At 42.1% G+C, this 20,498-nt stretch overlaps 1 protein-coding gene across 2 annotated transcripts in view; it reads right to left on the reverse strand.

The window, feature by feature from the left end:
- The window catches only part of KPNA3 (karyopherin subunit alpha 3), a 96,069-nt gene extending 76,536 nt beyond the window's left edge, over positions 1–19,533 (reverse strand). For both annotated transcript variants that reach the window (XM_081547578.1, XM_081547577.1), the window contains exon 1: positions 19,425–19,533. In XM_081547578.1, coding sequence (XP_081403704.1) covers positions 19,425–19,493 — 69 coding nt within the window. In that variant the 5' untranslated portion in view covers positions 19,494–19,533. The remainder of the gene's footprint in view (positions 1–19,424) is intronic.
- Between the last annotated feature and the right edge of the window lie 965 nt (positions 19,534–20,498).

Consider the following 20,498-nt stretch of genomic DNA (forward strand, 5'->3'; position numbering starts at 1 on the left):
AGATCCCACATGCCTAGGAGCAACCAAGCCTGTGCATCATAAGGACTGAGCCGGTGCCCTAAAGCCAATGCTCTGCGACGAGAAGCCCTCAAGCAGCAACTGGAGAGTAGCCCCTGCTTGCCAAAACTAGAGAAAGCCTGAGTACAGCCATAAAGAAATAAATCTTTTTTAGAACTGTTTTTAAAAGGTAGTTTGAATAACTATCCCCTAGAGAAGGGAAAGGCTACCCACTTCAGTATTCTGGCCTGGAGAATTCCAAGGACTGAGTGACTTCCACTTCACTTCACTTCACTTCATTTTGAATAACTAACATTAAATTTGAACTTGTGTTGAGTCTTCACTGACAATGCTGTTTGCACGTCACCATAAAAAGTGTATGGTCCAGGTACTTTCTCCCTTTGTATTCCAAAATTTGATTAATTTAGCTCAACTCTCTCAATTATCTCACTTTCCCAAAGTTTCAAAGGATACACAAAAATGTTAGTCTGCATGAGCCCTACATTCATAAAACTTAGAAAACAAAAGAAAATGCCCATTTACTATAGAACTCTTAACATCCAAGTATCAACTCTTTTATTCCAATCAAAAACAATGTTCCCAGAATTCAGCACAATACTGAAAATACTGCTGCTACCAGCCACAGACCATAACGGTAACTTTAAATTGTTCGTGGAGATTAGGAAGCATTTTAAATTGTCACTCATAACAAAGGATCTTGGGCAATGAGAATTTATTCTCATACAAGAATGAATTTGCATTTTATTATTAAATAGTATGAGAGCCTTAATATTTAGAATCATGATTTATGTTTCATCTTCTCCTTTAAAATGTATTTAATTTTTAATAGAAAGTAGAATATACTTACTAACAAGTGAATAATTAACTACTAATACAAATTAGTACACAAATTAATGTCACACAGCACCATTCCCAAAATATTCTACTTCCTATGTTTTTGTTTAAAACACCAGTTGCTAGTTATTAAAAATTTATTTTTGCAAAGTTTAAAAAGAAAAAAGGTCTCAATAAATATTCCTAATTATACATTATTCCAAAACTAAGATATACATATACATGACACTCATGGAACTAGATTCAAGTTAACAAAATTAGTTCAAATTTACAAGAAGATACCACAGTCCATGTATAGTACAGTACAGTCCATGGCTCTCTGCTACACAGATTAATATCATGCAATACCTAGCATCTAAGCTGTTTATCCTCTACATGCGTAATGGACTGTACTGCATCTGTACTGTCTATATATAGACCAACACTTAGCCAACATGATCATCCTTTTCAGGCTACCTACTTTTTTCCTGTACATCTGAATTTTCGAGAGGAACTTAATAGATGTACTATGCAACCTAATTATTTCAATGCCTGTCCAGCTACCTTCCTCCATACTCTGTTCAGCTTTCTATCTCGGTCTCTCTACTGCTATTCTAACTAAAGAAAAATGACAACAGTGTCAACCTGAATATCCTCTGGAAACACTGCAAAGATGTCTGGAATACTGGATCTTTACCTCTGCAATTCTGAGACAGGGAATGCAAAGAGTGAGCATTCACTATTCCAACAAAGAAAAGGGCCATAACCCAAGTCCACTGCTGTCCCACTTGACTCTGTGATTTAATGCTTCTATATTTAATAAGAAAACTTATGTTGTTTGTGTGTGTGTGTGTGTGTGTGTGTGTGCGCAGTCAAGGAATAATAAATCAGAATACATCAAAGGCTAGTTCAGAGACACAAAGTGTTTCAACATCTTTCTTATAACGTATAGATGCATTAGAGTCATTTTCATTTTAAAGACAATTCACTATTAAAATACTGAAAATATGAAAAAGTCTTTCTTTCCATAAAGTTTCCTCATTCCATAATAATCTATATACCATCTTTGGAAGTTAAAAGTTAATACCTGCTATTATCAACCTATTTTGAAACAGATAGGATTATTCCTCTACTTTTCTTTTAGTTGAAAAGAGGAAAAAAAATTATTAAAAATATTATTAATTTCCTATGTCACATCCCAACCCCAAACAACTGACCAAGAAGGTTCCTTTTGGTCTATAAATCTATGGTATAATACTGGGTATTTTTACTCTGAAATTTCATATCAAAAGTGTGTTTTTAACCGAGTATATAATTATTATTCTGGGCTATTTAAGTATAATAATATATCTGACTATGATATGGTGATTTTATAATATGAAATATATAGTTGGTCTTTACCTAACTTACTGTTCCTGATATACAGAGTTCCTAAAACTCTTGGAATTTCCTAAGTAAAGAGAGCATTAAGTGGGCTTCCCAGGTGGAGCCACTGGTAAAGAACCTGCTTGCCAATGCGGGAGACAAAAGAGATAGGGGTTCAATCCCTGGGTAAGAAGATTCCCTGGAGAAGGGCATGGCAACCCACTCTAGTGTTCTTGCCTGGAGAATCCCATGGACAGAGGAGCCTGGAGGGCTACAGTCCACAAGGTCACAGAGAGTTGGACACAACAGAAGCTGAAGAGAGCAGTAAAGGTGTCTTTAGTTATGTTAATGAGGTACAGGTAACCTAAGGTTGAGGGGTGGATGCCAGACCTATGATTAGAGGGTTGGAATTTTAGCCCCACCCCCCAAACTCCAGGGAGGGTAGAGGGGCTGGAGATCTAGTACCATCCTCAATGGTCCATGATTTAATCGATCATGTTCTCATAAAGGGCCAGGGTCTACAGAGCTTCCAGGCTGGTGAACACATGGGGAGCTAGAGCCCCGAGTGCTCTGAGAGACCATGGAAGGTCTGCTCCTTCCCCCAGACCTTCCCAACGCGTCCTTACATTTGGCTGTTCCTGAGTTATATCTTTTCATATGAAACCAATAATCTAGTAAGTAAAATGTTTTTCTGGGTTCTGTATGCCAAAGTAATTCAACACAAGTTTTGTGGCCAGGTGATTAGAAAACAGGCAGGGTTGAGGGTGGGGAGCAGTCTTGTACTAAATCAATGACCCGTGGAAACTGAAATTGAAAGTGAAGTGAAAGTGTTAGTTACTCAGTTGTGCCCGACTCTTTGCAACTTCATGGACTGTAGCCCACCAGGCTCCCCTGTCCACGGAATTCTTCAGACAAGAATACTGGAATGGGTAGCCATTCTCCAGAGGATCTTCCCAACCCAGGGGTCGAACCCAGGTCTCCTGCATTGCAGGCAGATTCTTTACCCTCTGAGCCACCAGGGAAGCCTATGGAATCTGAGGCTATCTCCAGGTAGGTGGCATCAGAACTTTGTTGAACTATAGACACCCAGCTGGTAGGGGAGAATTGATCTCTGGTTCCTCTGCCTTTTCTAAAACCAGCTCGAGCATCTGGAAGTTCACGGTTCATGTACTGTTGAAGCCTGGCTCAGAGAATTTTTAGCATTACTTTGCTAGAGTGTGAGATGGGTGCAACTGTGTGGTAGTTCGAGCATTCTTTGGCATTGCCTTTCTTTGGGACTGGAATGAAAACTGACCTTTTCCAGGCCTGTGGCCACTGCTGAGTTTTCTAAATTTGCTGGCATATTGAGAGCAGCACTTTGACAACATCATCTTTTAGGATTTGAAATAGCTCAACGGGAATTCCGTCACCTCCACTAGCTTTGTTCGTAGTGATGCTTCCTAAGGCCCACTTGACTTCACATTCCAGGATGTCTGGCTCTAGGTGAGTGATCACACCATCACAGTTATCTGGGTCATTAAGATATTTTTGTACAGTTCTTCTATGCATTCTTGCCACCTCTTCTTAATCTCTTCTGCTTCTGTTAGGTCTGTGTCATTTCTGTCCTTTATCGTGCACATCTCTGCATGAAATGTTCCCTTAGTAGCTCCAATTTTCTTGAAAAGATCTCTAGTCTTTCCCATTCTATTGTTTTCCTCTATTTCTTTGCATTGTTCACTTAAGAAGGCTTTCTTATCTCACCTTGCTATTCTCCGCAACTCTGCATTCAGATGGGTATATCTTTCCCTTTCTCCTTAGCCTTTCGCTTCTCTTCTTTTCTCAGCTAACTGTAAGGCCTCCTCAGATAACCACTTTGCTTCTTGCATTTCTTTTTGTTTGGGATGGTTCTGGTCACTGCCTCCTGTACAATGTTATGAACCTCCACCCATAGTTCTTCAAGCAATCTAACAGATCTAATCCCTTGAATCTATTCATCACCTCTACTGTATAATAAAGGATTTGATTTAGGTCATAGCTGAATGGCCTAGTGTAGCTGAATGGCCTAGTGATTTTCCCTACTTTCTTCAATTTAAGACTGAATTTTGCAATAAGGATTTCATGATCATGTTGCATACTGATAAACAAAACAGGATATCTGGAATTTGCTTCAAAATATTCCAGGGAAGGGTAAAAGTGGGTAAGATATAAATGAAATAAGACTGGCCAAAATTATACCTGTTTTAAGGTGGTATACAGGAGGAGTTCCATAAACTCTCTACTATTGTATGTTTCAAAGTTTTCTAAAATACAGATTTTGTTTTTAAGCATGTTGTGTTACCCAAATACTGGAATCAGAAAACCTGGTTATCAGCTAGGTGAGTGAACAATATTCCTTATTTCTCTACACCCCCAGCTTCCATGTGGGAAAATGATCAGACTCAATTTCTGCATCTTGTTAGTTCAGTTTTTTAATGATTCAAGTGAGTATGATTTCTACACTTTTTATTTGGCTTAACTAACAATTCTAACTATAACTCAGGATGCTTTCGTAGCTAAATCTGACATAATCAACTGAAAACTGTTCACAACTGTTACCAAAACACACTATAGTACCATCGGTCTGCCCGGATTCTAAGGGCCAAATGCACTCACTATACTACATTCGCCATTTTACAAAGGGACTTGAGTGTTCATGGATTTTGGTATCTCAGGGAGCTCCTGGAACCAATTCCCTGCCAATACCAAGGGATGACTGTACTTATCTCAGCTAGGCCTTCACTGCCAGGTAGTCTACACTCCCCCACTCTCCCCAAAACATTTAACCTCAAGTATTACCTCTCTTAGACTCTATACGCTGGAGATAACTTTGTCAAAGAAAACACAGGCCATCAGGCATAATCTGTTCCACCCTACTGCAGCCCATCCTCACTCCTATCTCTAGTTCTCCAAGTCCTTTCCAAATGAGAGCCTTTCCAAACCTAACCACAATATGTATCTATGACTTCACCTCCTAATGGCTCCCCAGTACGCCAGACTCAATCATTTATTCCTTTTCTAGCTAGTTAGGTCCTTAAATCTCTTTTGCTCTGGTTTCTTCCATTTAGCCTACAAACAGTAGCCAATCCCACACTTCTCAACAACTGAGAAACAACAAAAATAATTCTTTTGCCCATACTGCCTCCTCAAGATGACCTGTGGTCCCTCCTTCCCATAAACACCAAGTTTCTTAAACTGAGTTTCTACTAACCGATTCTATCTACTACATCAACTCCAACTCAGTTCTCAACCTATCATAATCTAGCTCCCAGCCTCCACCACTCTCAGAGTTCTCCACTTAGTCACTAGTCTCCAGTGACAATGAACAGCTTATTTCAGGCCCTCATCACGCTTGTCCTCTGCAGCATGTAATACTGCAATGGATTTCCCTCCTTCAGGAGCCTCTGCCCCCCTGAAGTTCTGATGCTACTCTTTGCTGGAGGTTCCCTGCAGACTCACTCTTCAGAGGCACTTACTCTAAAATGATGTGGGTCCTGGGGTTCTTTCCTTCAAGTCCTGTTTTCTTCTTATCCCTATGAGCCCTTATCTATTAATACATTATCTTAAACACTCTAATCACCGTTTGAATTATTTTCCAAATTTTTGCCACATCATCCTAGAATAGGGGGAGGCAAACTAGGGCCAGTGAGCCAAATCAGCCCTCCACTTGGTTTTGTAAATAAGCTTTGTTTCCCTATTGTCTATGGCTGCTTTTATGCTCACAGCAGAGTTGAACACTTGTGACATAAACATTATGGCACTCAAAGCCCGAAGTATTCAGGCTTTTAAACACATTGTGGCCCTTCACAGAAAAAGTTCACTACCCTCTGCTCTAGAAGGTAAATAGTCCTGACAACTTCCTGCCTTTGCCACCCAATGCCAGTACTATCAAACAATCTGTCTCTGAGACCCCTGAGAGTTTTCTACCTGTTCCTTCCAAGCTCTCTTCCCATTTTCACCAATTCATCTCCTATGGTACAAACAAAGCAATCCTTCTCAATCTACAAAACTCACTTCCCCATGTAAAATTTTCCCCACAATAAAGCCTGTTCACAATCTGGCTGTTGTTTAGTCCCTAAGTCATGACCAACTCTTTTGTGACCCCATGGACTGTAGCCCACCAAGCTCCTCTGTTCATAGAATTTCCCAGGCAAGAATACTGTAGTGGGTTGCTTCTCCAGGGGATCTTCCCGACTCAGGGATCAAACCTGGGTCTTCGGCATTGGCAGGCGGATTGTACCACTGAGTCACCAGGGAAGCCTTTTTCACAATCTGGCCCCAGCCTATCTTTTCCAGCTGTCTAATCACTCCACCTGTAAGAAATACTAAATGAGTTTAGTTCCCCAGAGCATATGATGCTGTCTATTAGTTTCAGGACAACCCAAGATTTACTATCGAATAACTACACATTTTTCTAGCTTCAGCTTAGGCAGTCATCTCCCTGAAGCCTCTTCTGACTCACCTACACTCTTCCTCTATGTGCCCAGTATATTCTCTAAATTTCATTATAATAATTTGTTTGCTTTTACACTGTTTCCGTACTAGTCTTCCTCGAGCAGGGACCCTGAGGCTAAGTAGGAGAATGGTCATTAAGGGGCAGAGGATTTTAAATTAGGAAATCTAGAACTGAATGCAAGCTCTGCCTCATCCTAGTTGTATCTTCTTAAATGAATTACTTAACTCATTTTCTTCATCTGTATAATGGCAATTCTGTGAGGGTTACTTACGATTATTCTTATAAGCAAAGTCCCCTGTACATAGTAAATGCTCAACAATAATTCATTATCAGTATTTTCATTGTTTTATCCCTCACACTTAGTTCAGAATTCAGATAACTGCTGACTGAAATAAGTGAAGCAAGCTAGTTCTGCACAGATGATTTTCAGCTACATACTGAGTATTTCCATCTGAACAATGTTTGACTCCCCAAACTCATTATCCCTACTCCTGATCTGTTTCAGTTAGAGTACCCAATCTGTTAAGGTTTGCCTAGGACTTTCCTGGTCTCAATCCTGAAAGTCCTGTGTCCTGAGAACTCCCTCAGTCCTAACCAAACCAGGACAGTCACCTTAAATTAGAGATATATTGCAAACAAAAAACAAAAAAAAAAACTTCAGTTAATTTAAGATATAAAAGGGAAGCAAGGAGACAGAGAAGTTACTGGAAAAATATAGAAAAATTCAAAGAACCAAAGGAGAAGCTAAAGAATGAGATATATGAACAAATCAGGATGAAAGCAACTCCAAAGATGTAGGTGGCAGGAATTAATGGAAGATTTCTTCACAATACTTTCACTAGGATGAATCACTTAGGTCCCAGTACCAGATTTACTTGCCAGGGGACAGCATGTGATTGGCTAATTTTGTGTTATCCAGAAAGAGTGAAACACTTTAATTAACCAAAGGAAGCAGGAGTGTTCGATTAAAAATTCCACCAAGAGGTATCCAATGAAAGAAGAGTAGCTTCCAAAGGTGAAATCAGAATGCTGTTTCCAGAAGAAGGGGGAAAAGATGTAAGATTACCAAACCAACTGGTGCTTGAACGTGCCATGCTTTTAACACTTTATGATGTAATCACTGTTATTCATGTTATTTTTCTTTCTGTCTTGACAAATTCCTCCTCCAAGACCTAGTTTAAGAGTGATCGTCTGTGTAACCTTACTCAATTTCCCCAGATAGAGTCATTCCCTTTCTCCATGCTCTCACAGTACTTTGCAAATTATGTACCTATATCACAGAACTTATCATTCTGCACACTAAGTGTATACTTAGATGTCAGTCTCTCCTACCAAACTGAACTTCCCTAGAAGTTCATGCAGAGGACATTTTTAGAAACACCAGTATTTCAAAAAAAAAAAAAAAATCTAGCATGTAAAGAAATAGAATTGGGACTTTCCTGGCAGTCCAGTGGTTAAGACTCAAGAGTTTCCAATGAAGGGGGCACGGGTTCAATTCCTGGTTGGGGAACGAAGATCCCACGTGCCACTGGGTACGGCCAAAAAAAACTTTTTTAAGGAAAAAAAAAAAACTTATAACCCCGAAAACTCAACAGTTTAGAGTGATTAGTTCCAAGTAAATATAGTCATGATTTATTCTACCATGTTTAATTGTTAATGTTGGTATCGTAAGCTGTGACAATTTTTTTCTTAATGGCGAAACCACCACAAAGGATAGCTACATCGCCCTTACCTATTTAATACTGCTTTCCTTTCAAAGTAAAGGAACAGAGACATGGAAATGAGCATACAGACAAACCTTATATTAAGAAGAAAAAAAAGTGAACATAGGACTGCTGTCAGTCATGGAAAGAGAATATCACTGACCTTGAAGTTAGATTTTCTAGATACATTTTCTAACTCCTTTACTACCCAAAGTCAGCAGACGTTTTCACTTCAAATGACATTCAAGTCTTCATCATATTTCACCCAAACAACTAAAATTCATCTCGCCAAATATGGTAACTCTTGACATAACAACATGAAACTACTCTTTATCATCTGAACCACCTGATCAGTCTAACATCACTATTGGGATATATTACCCAACATCACCAACTGAAGAGTTTTTTAAAATCAAGAATGCTTAAAGGTAATTAAGCCTTTAAAACTCACCTCCAGTTTCCAGAAAACTCAGAGGGTAGTAAGAGATAGGAAAAACAAGTTAATCAACATCACAAAGAAAGACATACTCAGTAATTAGGACAGCCTAATAAGCTGAACCATAGGAATTTGGTGATATTTGGCAGTTTTCAACTGCAAAAATGGCAATTTCACATGGTTTGACTAAATATAAGAAAACGGATCTGATTTCTTCCTTCACCAAATTAACACCATTTTTTTAAATGGTGGGGAAAAATAGCAGAAAGGTAAAGGCAATCCAAGAATCCATCAGTGGATAAATGTTGCAAAATGTGGTATGTCCATACAATGGACTACTAATCAGTCATAAAAAGGAAGGATATTTTGACACATGCTGCAACATGGATGAACCGGAAGATATTATGCTAACTGAAATAAGCTAGTCACAAAAGGAGAAACGTTATACGATTCTACTCATATGAGGTTCCTAAAACAGTCAAATTCATAAAGACAGCAAGAAGAGATGTTGCCAGGGACAGGGGAGAGGGGAAATTTTAGTTACTGTTTAATGGAGACAGAGTTCCAGTTGGGGAAGATGAAAAAGTCCTGGAGATGGACAGTGGGAAAGGTTATACAACAATGTACATGTACTTAATGCCTCAGAAGGGTACACTAAATTGGTTAATTTTATATTATGTATATATATATAAATAATAAATTTCATATTTATGTGTATATATATTAATGGTAAATTTTATATTATGTATGAAAACCACAGTGGGAGGTGTCTGTTCTAGATTAAAGGAGACTTAAGAGACATAACCAACTGTGATCAGATCTTGTGTAATCATGGTTCTAACAAACGAAATGTTTTTTTTAAAAAAATTAAAGGACAACTTGGGAAATTTTAATGTGGATTACATTAGCCATTATTAGGAAATGATTAACTGTGTCAGGGTGATGTGGTATTTATTTAAGAATGCGTTATCTTTTAGAGAAGTAGCCAAAGTCTTTGGGAATAAATTATCATGTCTGATGTATAAGAAAATTCTACTATGCATGTGTCTTAATCTCTCAACATTTTTTCAAATCAGATCAGTTGCTCAGTTGTGTCTGACTCTTTGTGACCCCATGGACTGCAGCACGCCAGGCCTCCCTGTCTATCACCAACTCCCGGAGCCTACTCAAACTCATTTCCATCGCATCAGTAATGCCATCCAACCATCTCATCCTCTGTCATCCCCTTCTCCTCCCGCCTTCAGTCTTTCCCAGCATCAGCGTCTTTTCCAGTGAGTCGGTTCTTTGCATCAGGTGGCCACAGTATTGGAGTAGAGGAGAGTGAAAAAGTTGGCTTAAAGCTCAACATTCAGAAAACTAAGATCATGGCATCCGGTCCCATCACTTCATGGCAAATAGATGGAGAAACAGTGGAAACAGCGGCTGACTTTATTTTTCTGGGCTCCAAAATCACTGCAGATGGTGATTGCAGCCATGAAATTAAAAGACGCTTACTCCTTGGAAGGGAAGTTATGACCAATCTAGACAGCATATTGAAAAGCAGAGACATTACTTTGTCAACAAAGGTCGGTCTAGTCAAGGCTAAGGTTTTTCCAGCGGTCATGTACAGATGTGAGAGGTGGACTATACAGAAAGCTGAGCGCCGAAGAATTGATGCTTTTGAACTGTAGTGTTGGAGAAGACTCTTGAGAGTCCCTTGGACTGCAAGGAGATCCGACCAGTCCATCCTAAAGGAATTCAGTCCTGAATATTCATTGCAAAGACTGATGCTGAAGCTGAAACTCCAATACTTTGGCCACCTGATGCAAAGAGCTGGCTCACTGGAAAAGACCCTGACGCTGGGAAAGATTGAGGGCAGGAGGAGAAGGGGACGACAGAGGATGAGACGGCTGGATGGCATCACCGACTCGATGGACCTGGGTTTGGGTGGACTCCAGGAGTTGGTGATGGACAGGGAGGCCTGGTGTGCTGCAGTTCATGGGGTCACAAAGAGTCGGACACGACTGAACTGAACTATCAAATTAAAAGTTTGGGCTTTTGTGGGGAAGCAATTTTTAAAAACGCACTAAAAGATTGAACACTTCAGTTGAAAAAAAGAAAACATACTTTAGGAAAATTACAATGAATGTCCTCATTCAGGAAATATTTTAATGTTTATTTTGTTCCAACCACTGCAATGGAGGTACATAGGGTTAAAACAAATAAAACATAATAAAAACATTAAAAAAGTAAAAAAAAAAAAATTATCCAACCACAGTGAGGGAAGAAAGGTTGCTAACAACCTGGGAGGATGAAGGGAGATTCAGAAAGATCTCTCAGAAGAGTATCTCTCAGAAGGGATGAGTATTTAGGAGGGGTAGGAATTAGCCAGGCAACAGGAGGCAGTGAAGGATATTCCAGTCAGCAGGATAGCCCTGAGAATAGAAATAGCATTGGCAAGCAGGGGAGGGCAGGATTCCAGATTACGTATAAGCGTATAAGAAGTTCAGTGTTACCAGAGCTTAAAGGCATGGGGCTGGGGGGTGAGGAATGGACACAGAACCTGGAGAAATAATCAGGTGTCAGGCTCACTGAAAAGCCTCATGAATTGAAGGTAGAACCCCACTTTGCAGGCAACTTTTAAACGGCTAGATGCTAAGTAACAAGGCTGAAAGTAGGCTGGAGGCAGGGGAACAGAGAGGCAGGGCCCAAATCGAGAGACAGCAGAGATTCAAGCTTCATGACTGGCATCTGACTGAACGTGGAAGATGAGGAAGGAGTCCAGGAAAGCTCTCAAATGTCAAGTTCAGGTCACGGTGAGAGTGATGATGCCATAAACAGAAAAAAGAAAAAAAAAACAAAAGCTTTAAACACTTTGAGCTTAAGAAGCTGATGTGATGCTCATATGATTAATTTCCAGTAGATGATTAAAACAGATTTAAGTTCCCCACAATGAAATGGTGGTTAAAACTAAGGCAACTTCTGATGTGGGCAAGAAAAAGTCCATAGAGAAGCAAGTTATGGACAGAACCTCAAGACATGCCTATACTCAATGGGTAGAAAGAAGAGTTGGCAAAGACGACCCGAAAAGAATAATTGATGAGGCAGAAGGACCAGGAGAGATTATATGTCCAGAGAGTGAATTCAAGAAAAGCTAATACAGTGTATCTGCTATAGGACATATAGAGCTCTGGAAAACTTGATGTTCTGCAAAATTAAGAAGGAAGAAGGAAATACATCAAGACAGTTAGAACAATAAGCACCATTAAGACAGAACACACATTTCATGGGAGCCAACAGGCATACTCCTGGGCTTGCTATGTTCAACTGTTTCTGTACTTCAACCACTTGTGTTCAACTCCTGTTATTTGGGAGGGCTAAACTGTTCATGTGCTGGTAGAAATCAAGTACTAGCCTACATGAATTTTGCATGAACTAACATCATTCCTCTTTAACATTCAAATATGAACAAGCTTATGTTACAGAAATACATTATGGTAGAACAGAGTGTCAATGGAGGGTCAGACAACAGTATTAATACCATAAAGTCAATAATAAAAGAAATTATTAATATCTTAGACTGTACTTTTCACTCCCAACTATATTATCTAATCCCTCTTAAAGAGTGCTTATTAAATAAATTGTGCATGCTGGTCAATAAAGGACCAGTCATAACCCAAGGTCCCTAGCCTTAGTGAGCTTCTTGACAGACACCACTTTAACAGCTGTTATACACACAGAGAATTTGTTGTACGTCATAGCAATCTATACAAAAGAGGTAAAGGAAATCTCAGAGAAAAACATTAGAGGGAAGGAAAAAAAATAGGGACTAACAGTACTAAGTAAGGAGAAGGCAATGGCACCCCACTCCAGTACTCTTGCCTGGAAAATCCCATGGACGGAGGAGCCTGGTAGGCTGCAGTCCCTGGGGCCGCTAGGAGTCGGACACGACTGAGCGACTTCACTTTCACTTTTCACTTTCATGCATTGGAGAAGGAAATGGCAACCCACTCCAGTGCTCTTGCCTGGAGAATCCCAGGGACAGCAGAGCCTGGTGGGCTGCCGTCTATGGGGATGCACAGAGTCGGACACGACTGAAGTGACTTAGCAGCAGCAGCAGCAGCAGCAGTACTAAGCATGTTACTGGTCAAGAAAGGCCCTGTGGAGAATTGCTGAAGGGTTTTTTTTTGAACTATAATGACATTTGGAGGAACTGCAATCTTGGTGTCTCACAGATGTATGGAGGAGTCTGAGTGAAGAAAGAGTTTGTCAGAGTGAGCCCCACTAAACAGACAGCAAAAGCAAGTATACAGGATGTATATAAATGTACAAAATGTATAGGAAATATAAGAAGTGGTAGGTAAGGTAGAAAAGGCAGAATTTTTTGTAAAATTAAGTGTAGCATACTAAGGACTTTTAATTTTATCCTGAATGCAATGGGATGAATTGCCAGAAAAGTACTACAGAGAGATTTCAGAAAGATCAATCCATAAGCTACACTGGGGAGGACAGACCCAGGGAAACCTGGGGCACTGCCACAGCTGTCCAGGTGACGACGGCGGGGGCCGACACTAGGGCAGACTGGTGACACTGACAACAAAGACAAAACTCCGAGGGCTCGTCAGGTGATGAACAGAAAACTGAAGGCAAGGAAGGCGGGAATCCAAGTCAAGGATAAGGTTTTTTAGCTTGGACAGTTAGGTGTATCTCTTGCCAATAGAGGTTTCAGAGAAAGAAACAAGTTTAGTGGTGCTAGTTAAATTTGAGGATAAGAAAATACTTCTTTAGCCCCAGTATTAAAAACTGAAGCCAAGGAAGGAGGTTCAAGAAGGAAAGGATATATGTATATTTATAGCTGATTAACACTGTTGTGTGACAGAAACCAACACAACATTGTAAAGCAATTATCCTCCGATTAAAAAATAAATAAACTATCAAACTCTTAGAGGAAACATACGCAGTACACTCCTTGATATAAATCACAGCAAGATTCTCTATAACCCACCTCCTAGAATAATGGAAATAAAAGTAAAAATAAACAAATAGGACCTAATTAAACTTAAAAGCTTTTGCACAGCAAAGGAACTAAACAAGGTGAAAAGACAACCCTCAGAATGGGAGAAAATAACAGCAAATGAAACAACTGACAAAGAATTAATTTCTAAAACGTATAGGCAGCTTATGCAGCTCAATACCAGAAAAACAAACAACCCAATTAAAAAGTGGGTAGACATTTCTCCAAACAGACAAATGTCTCCTAAACAGACGTTTCTCCAAAGAAGACATACAGATGGCTAATAAACACATGAAAAGATGCTCAACATCACTCATTATTAGAGAAATATAAATCAAAACTATAATGTGGTATCACCTCACACCAGTCAGAATGGCCATCATCAAAAAACCTACAAACAATAAATGCTGGAGAGGGTGTGGAGAAAAGAGAACCCTCTTGCACTGTTGGTGGGAATGTAAATTGACAAAGTCACTATGGAGAATAGTATGGGGATTCCTGAAAAAAAAAAAAAACTAGGAATAAAACTACCATAAGACCTAACCATCCCACTACTGGTATATTCCCTGAGAAAACGATAACTGAAAAAGACACATGTATCCCAGTGTTCACTGCAGCACTATTCACAATAGCTAGGACATGGAAGCAACCAACAAATGAATGGATAAAGAAGTTGTGGTACATATATACAATGGACTATTACTCAGCCATAAAAAGGAACACATTTGAGTCAATTCTGTTGAGGTGGCTGAACCTACAGAGTGAAATCAGAAAGAGAAAAACAAATATCATATATACATATATATGGAATCTAGAAAGATGGTAGTGATGAACCCATCTGCAGGGCAGCAATGGAGACACAGACATAGAGAACAGACTTGTGGACCCAGTGTGGGAAGGCGAGGGTGGGACAAACAAACAGTAGCGCTGAAATATATACATTACAATACGTGAAATAGATAGCAGGTAGGAATTTGCTGTATGATGCAGGGAGCTCAAACCTGGTGCTCTGTGACAACTTAGGAGGATGGGATGAGGTGAGAGGGAGGCTCAAGAGGGAAGGGACACATGTATGCCTATGGCTGATTCATGGTAATGTATGGCAGAAACCAATACAACATTTTAGAGCAATTATCCTCCAATTAAAAAATAATTTTAATAAACAAAAGAAACAGAAGCCTAAAGTTAAAGTGGTAAGGCCAAGAATATGGGTTACTATTTTTCAGTGAAACCAACAAACTGGCTTCTTACTATAGGCAAACTTTGCAAGAGTTAAAAAAAAAAAAAAGGGTAAGTAAATCAAAATGGTAAACTGAATGTCAAGAAAATTTATTAGCAAGGTTTTAAAATAACGAAAAGGGCTTCCCTGATAGATCAGCTGGTAAAGAATCTACCTGCAATGCAGGAGAACCTGGTTTGATTCCTGGGTCAGGAAGGTCCCCTGGAGAAGGGATAGGCTACCCACTCCAGTGTTCTCGGGCTTCCCTTGGGGCTCTGGTAAAGCCAGAGCTGGTAAAGACTCCACCTGCAATGTGGGCCGCCTGGGTTTGATCCCTGGGTTGGGAAGAATAGGGATTTCTCTGATACAGTCAAGATTTCCTAATTATTTTCCCCATTTATTAACCTTCACATGTGCATCATACAAGTCAAGTCTTAAGTTCTACTCAGTGAAGAGACAGTAAAGCACAGTAAGCAAGAGTTTTGGCTTTAGTGTCACGCGGCTTCATTATAAGTTTAGGTTCTGCCACCTAAAGGGGCTTCCCAAGTGGCACAGTGGTCCCTGGATCAGGAAGATCCCCTGGAGAAGAAAATGGCAACCCACTCCAGTATTCTTGCCTGGAAAATCCCATGGACAGAGGAGCCTGGTGGGCTACAGTCCATGGGGTCACAAAGAGTTGCACACACACTGTCACTTAAACCATCCGAGGCCTTGGGGCTAGCTACTTAAGAACTCTTAAGCCTCAAGTTTCCTTGGATAATAATACATACATACTTTCATAAGACTAAATAACGCATATAAAGAATTGATACTTGGTATAGGTACACTGTAAACATTCAATAAATGCTAAGAATTTTTAAAGAATCATTTGTTTCTGTCACAGATTAAAATATCACATCCTTGAAGTGAACATTTGACCCAGGTGGCAATTACCTGCAAGTTTGATTTATAAGTATTCACTAAATGGAATTCATTATGTATTTCCTAGTTTTAGATACAATATCCATTCCCCCCTACCCAAGCCTTAAACTGCTGACCATGATAATTATTCCCTCCCCTACTTCCATCTATAAAGCTCAGGATAACCTTTATCTCCTTTCTCTCCAGTGAGCTTTACAAAGAAGAGAAAGGAAGGGGAGGAGGTTCAAATCCTCATTCCATGTTAGGACCATCCCCAGTCTTAATTTTTTGGCAAATTCCTCCTTACATATGGATAACAGTACCTTTCCTCCAAAATTTATTCTAGTTATCACTGCCCAGTCACCTTTTTCCATCGCTGTTATCATGTTACACCTCCTAACCCTACTTTGAAATAAATTCCTTCAGATCGCCTTATCAAGAAATTCGTTATCAACAACTTTTTGCCACAAAAATAGTCTCAAACCACCACAGGTGACCTTAGAGTCCCATCTCTTCCCTCCTTCATCTAACTTCTCTTCTTTTTCACCCAGATCTTTATTCCCTAATTTCTTGTGTGCCCGGTGCAAGTTTAGTACATCTGTTCTATAAAATTTGCCAACCTTTTGTCTATGAAGCCATTCTCGGCTGAATGACTATGAAACTGCATTCTTCAACCCTCTCCCTAGTCACAATTCCCTGGCATAACTCCACACTTTTATTTTATTTTTTTTAGAAAATATGTGTTTTATTCTTGCACCTAGCACCTTAACCTGTGTATTGGCTGGCTATATAATCTATAATGTTTTATCTTTTATCTATTCTGTAGGAGAAAAGATAGGAATGATTGATAGCTCATCAAAGTATATTTCACTGTTTTTTAAACAGACTGATAATCACTACTATTTAGTCACAGAGCTAAGCTGCAACCTAAGTTTCTAGTGTAATAGTTTCTAAAAAGGATAAGACTAAACTAGATAAGGTGTCTAGTGTCAGTTATACCAAATTTCACAATAAAGGCACTTGAGCAGATATGACCCCAGTTCACCCTTTAGTCACATTTCTAGCATCCAACTACAGTGGTAACTGAAGAGCCCTACATTCTCGGGACTCTTCAGTTACTGCTCCCTCACGTCTGAAATGCCCCTTCCTTGCCCTCTCCCTCTCCCAGGCTAACTTTCCTTCATCCTTCAGAATCTACTCACTCCCATTCATCCACTAGGAATCAACCAGAACACCTCCCCTGACTGCTCAGCTCCAAGTCAGGATCTCCTCATGCATTCTCAGCATACACTTATTGATGTTACTGCACTGTAGTGATCAGTTTACTTTCCTACACTCCTACTGAACTGTAAAAGTAAACTCCTCGAGGTACAGACTGAGCAACCTTATATACCCAACAGACAATGAATGAATGCTCATACCCACTCCATGACCTTGTGCAGCCTGTACAAGCAGTCTTGAGCTTTCTCATCTAAAGTACTTTCCTCTTGTAAAGTGGGAATAATGTTACACCTTGCTCACAAAGTTGTCCTAAGAACTAAAAGCAGTTATCAATGAAGCTCTTAGTCAAGTGCCTGTCAAGTGGAACTACCATTTCAATGTCTGCTACTTCATGCCTTAGCTTCCCTCCTGTATCCTGGGAATCATAATGCTGTGATCAATACTTTCAGGCTGGAAGGCTTAGTTAGCAACCAGGCATCTTTTTCATGCATCTAGAAGTTACTGGTTACATTCTGATCATCAGCAGGCATTTACTGTGTGCCTATTATGTGCAGGAGTCCTTTCTAGGTTATTGCTGAGTTCCCAGAACACAACAGAGGCAAAAAAAAAAAAAAGACAAAAACCTGTACCAACACCCCAAAGAGGAAAGCTTGTTAATTACTTCCTTACAAACAATACCAAACAATACCAGAATGTTTCAAACTACATTAAGCTTTGCTTTATAACTGGCGTAAGCTTCAAGAACAAATACTGATGGGAAAAGTTCAAAATTAACTCCTATCATCAAGTGGACCAAAAACCAGGGGCAGTCCCCAAATTTCTTGTTGCTATTCCTAAGTTTCACTTTTGCTTAAAAGTATTTCTCATAAAAGCAGCTTAACCATGACCAGGACAGACATAGATGACCTTTATTCATCTCAATCAAATGGGAATTCCACGGCATTTCCTAATTAGTATTTAATTCGGCAGCTCCGAAAAATAGCCTGAGTTTTGTTTTTCTACAAAACAGAACGTTGAATGGCATACCCCCCACTCACACACCACCACCTTCTCTCTTTAAGACAAGTTAAAATGCACACTTTCTTAAGTCACACTGGCCTCTGAGCAAGAATGACAAAACTGTCAATTGTGTCACCTGGTATTACAAAAGGAGGCTATGGACCTGAAAACACCTTCCCCCTAGCAAATTCAGAGGTCAGAGTCCCAGGGAAGTTTGTGCACCACACTACACAGCGTTCAGTAGCTGCAGAGAGACCTCTAGCGCTGCCTGCAGAAGCCGAGTTTGCAAACAGTACCTGCTAATGTCACCTTAATGAGACAATGGCAACATGCTGAGTAGCAACGAACTGAGTGACCGCGATGAATGTTAACAGTTTTGCAACCACTTGGACATTCTACCAGCTTAAAGCAAGAGGCCCTCCGAGCCTATGTATCCAATTTATTTCAGTACAACGTATCAAAGGAATGATCCTTTTATGCACACCCCCTCTGCTACAAGAAAAGGCTAAGAAAGCAGGTCCTTGGAGCGGAGGTCGGAACAACGTCTCTTCCAAAGCCCTCCACACAATAGACGGGAAACTATTGTCCACCTTCGGCTTGCTCCAAATGCCAGCGGTTAACGAGTACGAGCTGGGAGAAGCTCAGCACGACCGCTCCGGGGAACCGCACCGGGTTATAAGAAAATGGTCCTGGCGCATCCTACCCTCCCCCACCAGCCACCCTCAAACAAGTCGGTTACCCAGCTGGTCCCCACCCCCCTCTGCGGGCCGCCACCGCCCGCCTGGGCCCGGCTCGCCGAAGGTAGGCGCGGGGACCGGCCGAGCCGAGGCTCCATGTGCGGCAGCACGGGAGGCGCTGAGGGGGCCGTGCCGGGCGGGAGGCTGCACCGCGAGCCGGGCGAGAGCCGCGCCGCCCCCTCAGCGCGGCGATCGAGAGACCGCGGCCGCAGCATCCCCGGCGCGCGAGGCCCCGGCCCGCGGACCCCGCCTCAGCTCCACACCTCTTCCTCGCCGACAGCAGGCCGCGCCCGCGTGACGGGGCCGAAAATCCCGGCATTTCCCGGTCTCCGCACCGGGCAGCCGCCGGGTGGCGGCTGCAGCCCAGACCGCGTCCCGCCGCCCGGCCCCCCGGCCGCGGGGACGGGAGGCGGCGGTCAACTCCGACCCACCGCGGGCCGGCGAGAACCAGCCTGGTCGCGCCGGCCCCCCGCCCCTCCCTGCCGCCTCAGGGCCGGCGCGACCGGGCGGGCGAGCCGGGCGGGACCCCCGGCGCGGAAGCACACTCACCTCCACATCTCGGCCCTTATTCTTGAAGCTCTTGATGCGGTGGTTCTCCAAGCCAGGGTTCTCGGCCATGGCTGCGCGCGGCTCTGGCGGCGGCTACTCCTGCGGCGGCGGCGGCGGCGAGTCTTGGCGAGGGAGGGGTAGGTGGGGGAGGGCCGGAGAGGGGAAGGGCGGAGGAGGGGGAGAGGCGAGCACGTTCCGTGACGCCTCCGAGCGCGAGGTGGCAGCAGCGCCGGGGGAAGCTCGGGTCGACGGACTCGAGGGGCGGGGTGGGGCGGGAACAGCGCTGAAGAGAGCCGCGGGCGCCGGAGGGGGCTGGAGTCACGTGACGGCCTCCGGCCTGGATGCTCAGCCGGCTGGACGTGCCTGACTGTTCTCGGGGTGACACCCCCCCCAACTCTTTCACCCTCCAGAGAGTCCTTCCTACAACCCTTCGGGGCTGCCAGTCCTGTGCCAGGAACTGAGCCAGACTTGGAGGCTTTTTACTGCCCGTCCAGACGCGGGGCTGAGGCCGGAAACTACAGTTCCCAGCATGCCATTCTTCGGCGGGGTTAATTCTCTCGGCCTGCAAAGCACCCAGAGAATGCCGGGAACACTAAGCGCGCGGCTTTCTGCGCGGGGCTCCGCCCCCAAGACCGCCTCTGGGCGGGAGCGTGGGAGGAGCTTCCCCGGAGAAGGCTCTTTGCGCCTACTGGGAGGGAAGGGGCAGGGCTTCCAGGGGGTCACACCTCGCTCCCTCATCTTAGAAAACTAGAAATGGATCCACGGTTCCTACTTTGCTCCTTTGCTTGTATGTCCGGGGTCATCTTAGACAGCTCCCACCCTCACTTGCTGTTCCCTTGCTCCGCTTTGGTTTTATAATTAGCATTTATCTCCACATTACACGTATATATCTATGTGATATGTGTGTTTCTGTGTGTGTGTTACCTGGTTTGCCGCATCGGAATTAGCGCAATAAAAGTAGCGACAGTGATGAGTCTACTGCTGAAGCTCTCTGTTAATACAGTGCCTGGCACGTCATGAATAACCAATAAATACTTGAACTGATTAGCGCTCTAGCGTCTGTTTTTTCACCAT

The sequence above is a fragment of the Giraffa tippelskirchi genome, chromosome 12, assembly GCF_054371585.1.
Source record: "Giraffa tippelskirchi isolate mGirTip1 chromosome 12, T2T-mGirTip1v1.2.pri, whole genome shotgun sequence".
NCBI classification, from domain to species: Eukaryota; Metazoa; Chordata; class Mammalia; order Artiodactyla; family Giraffidae; genus Giraffa; species Giraffa tippelskirchi.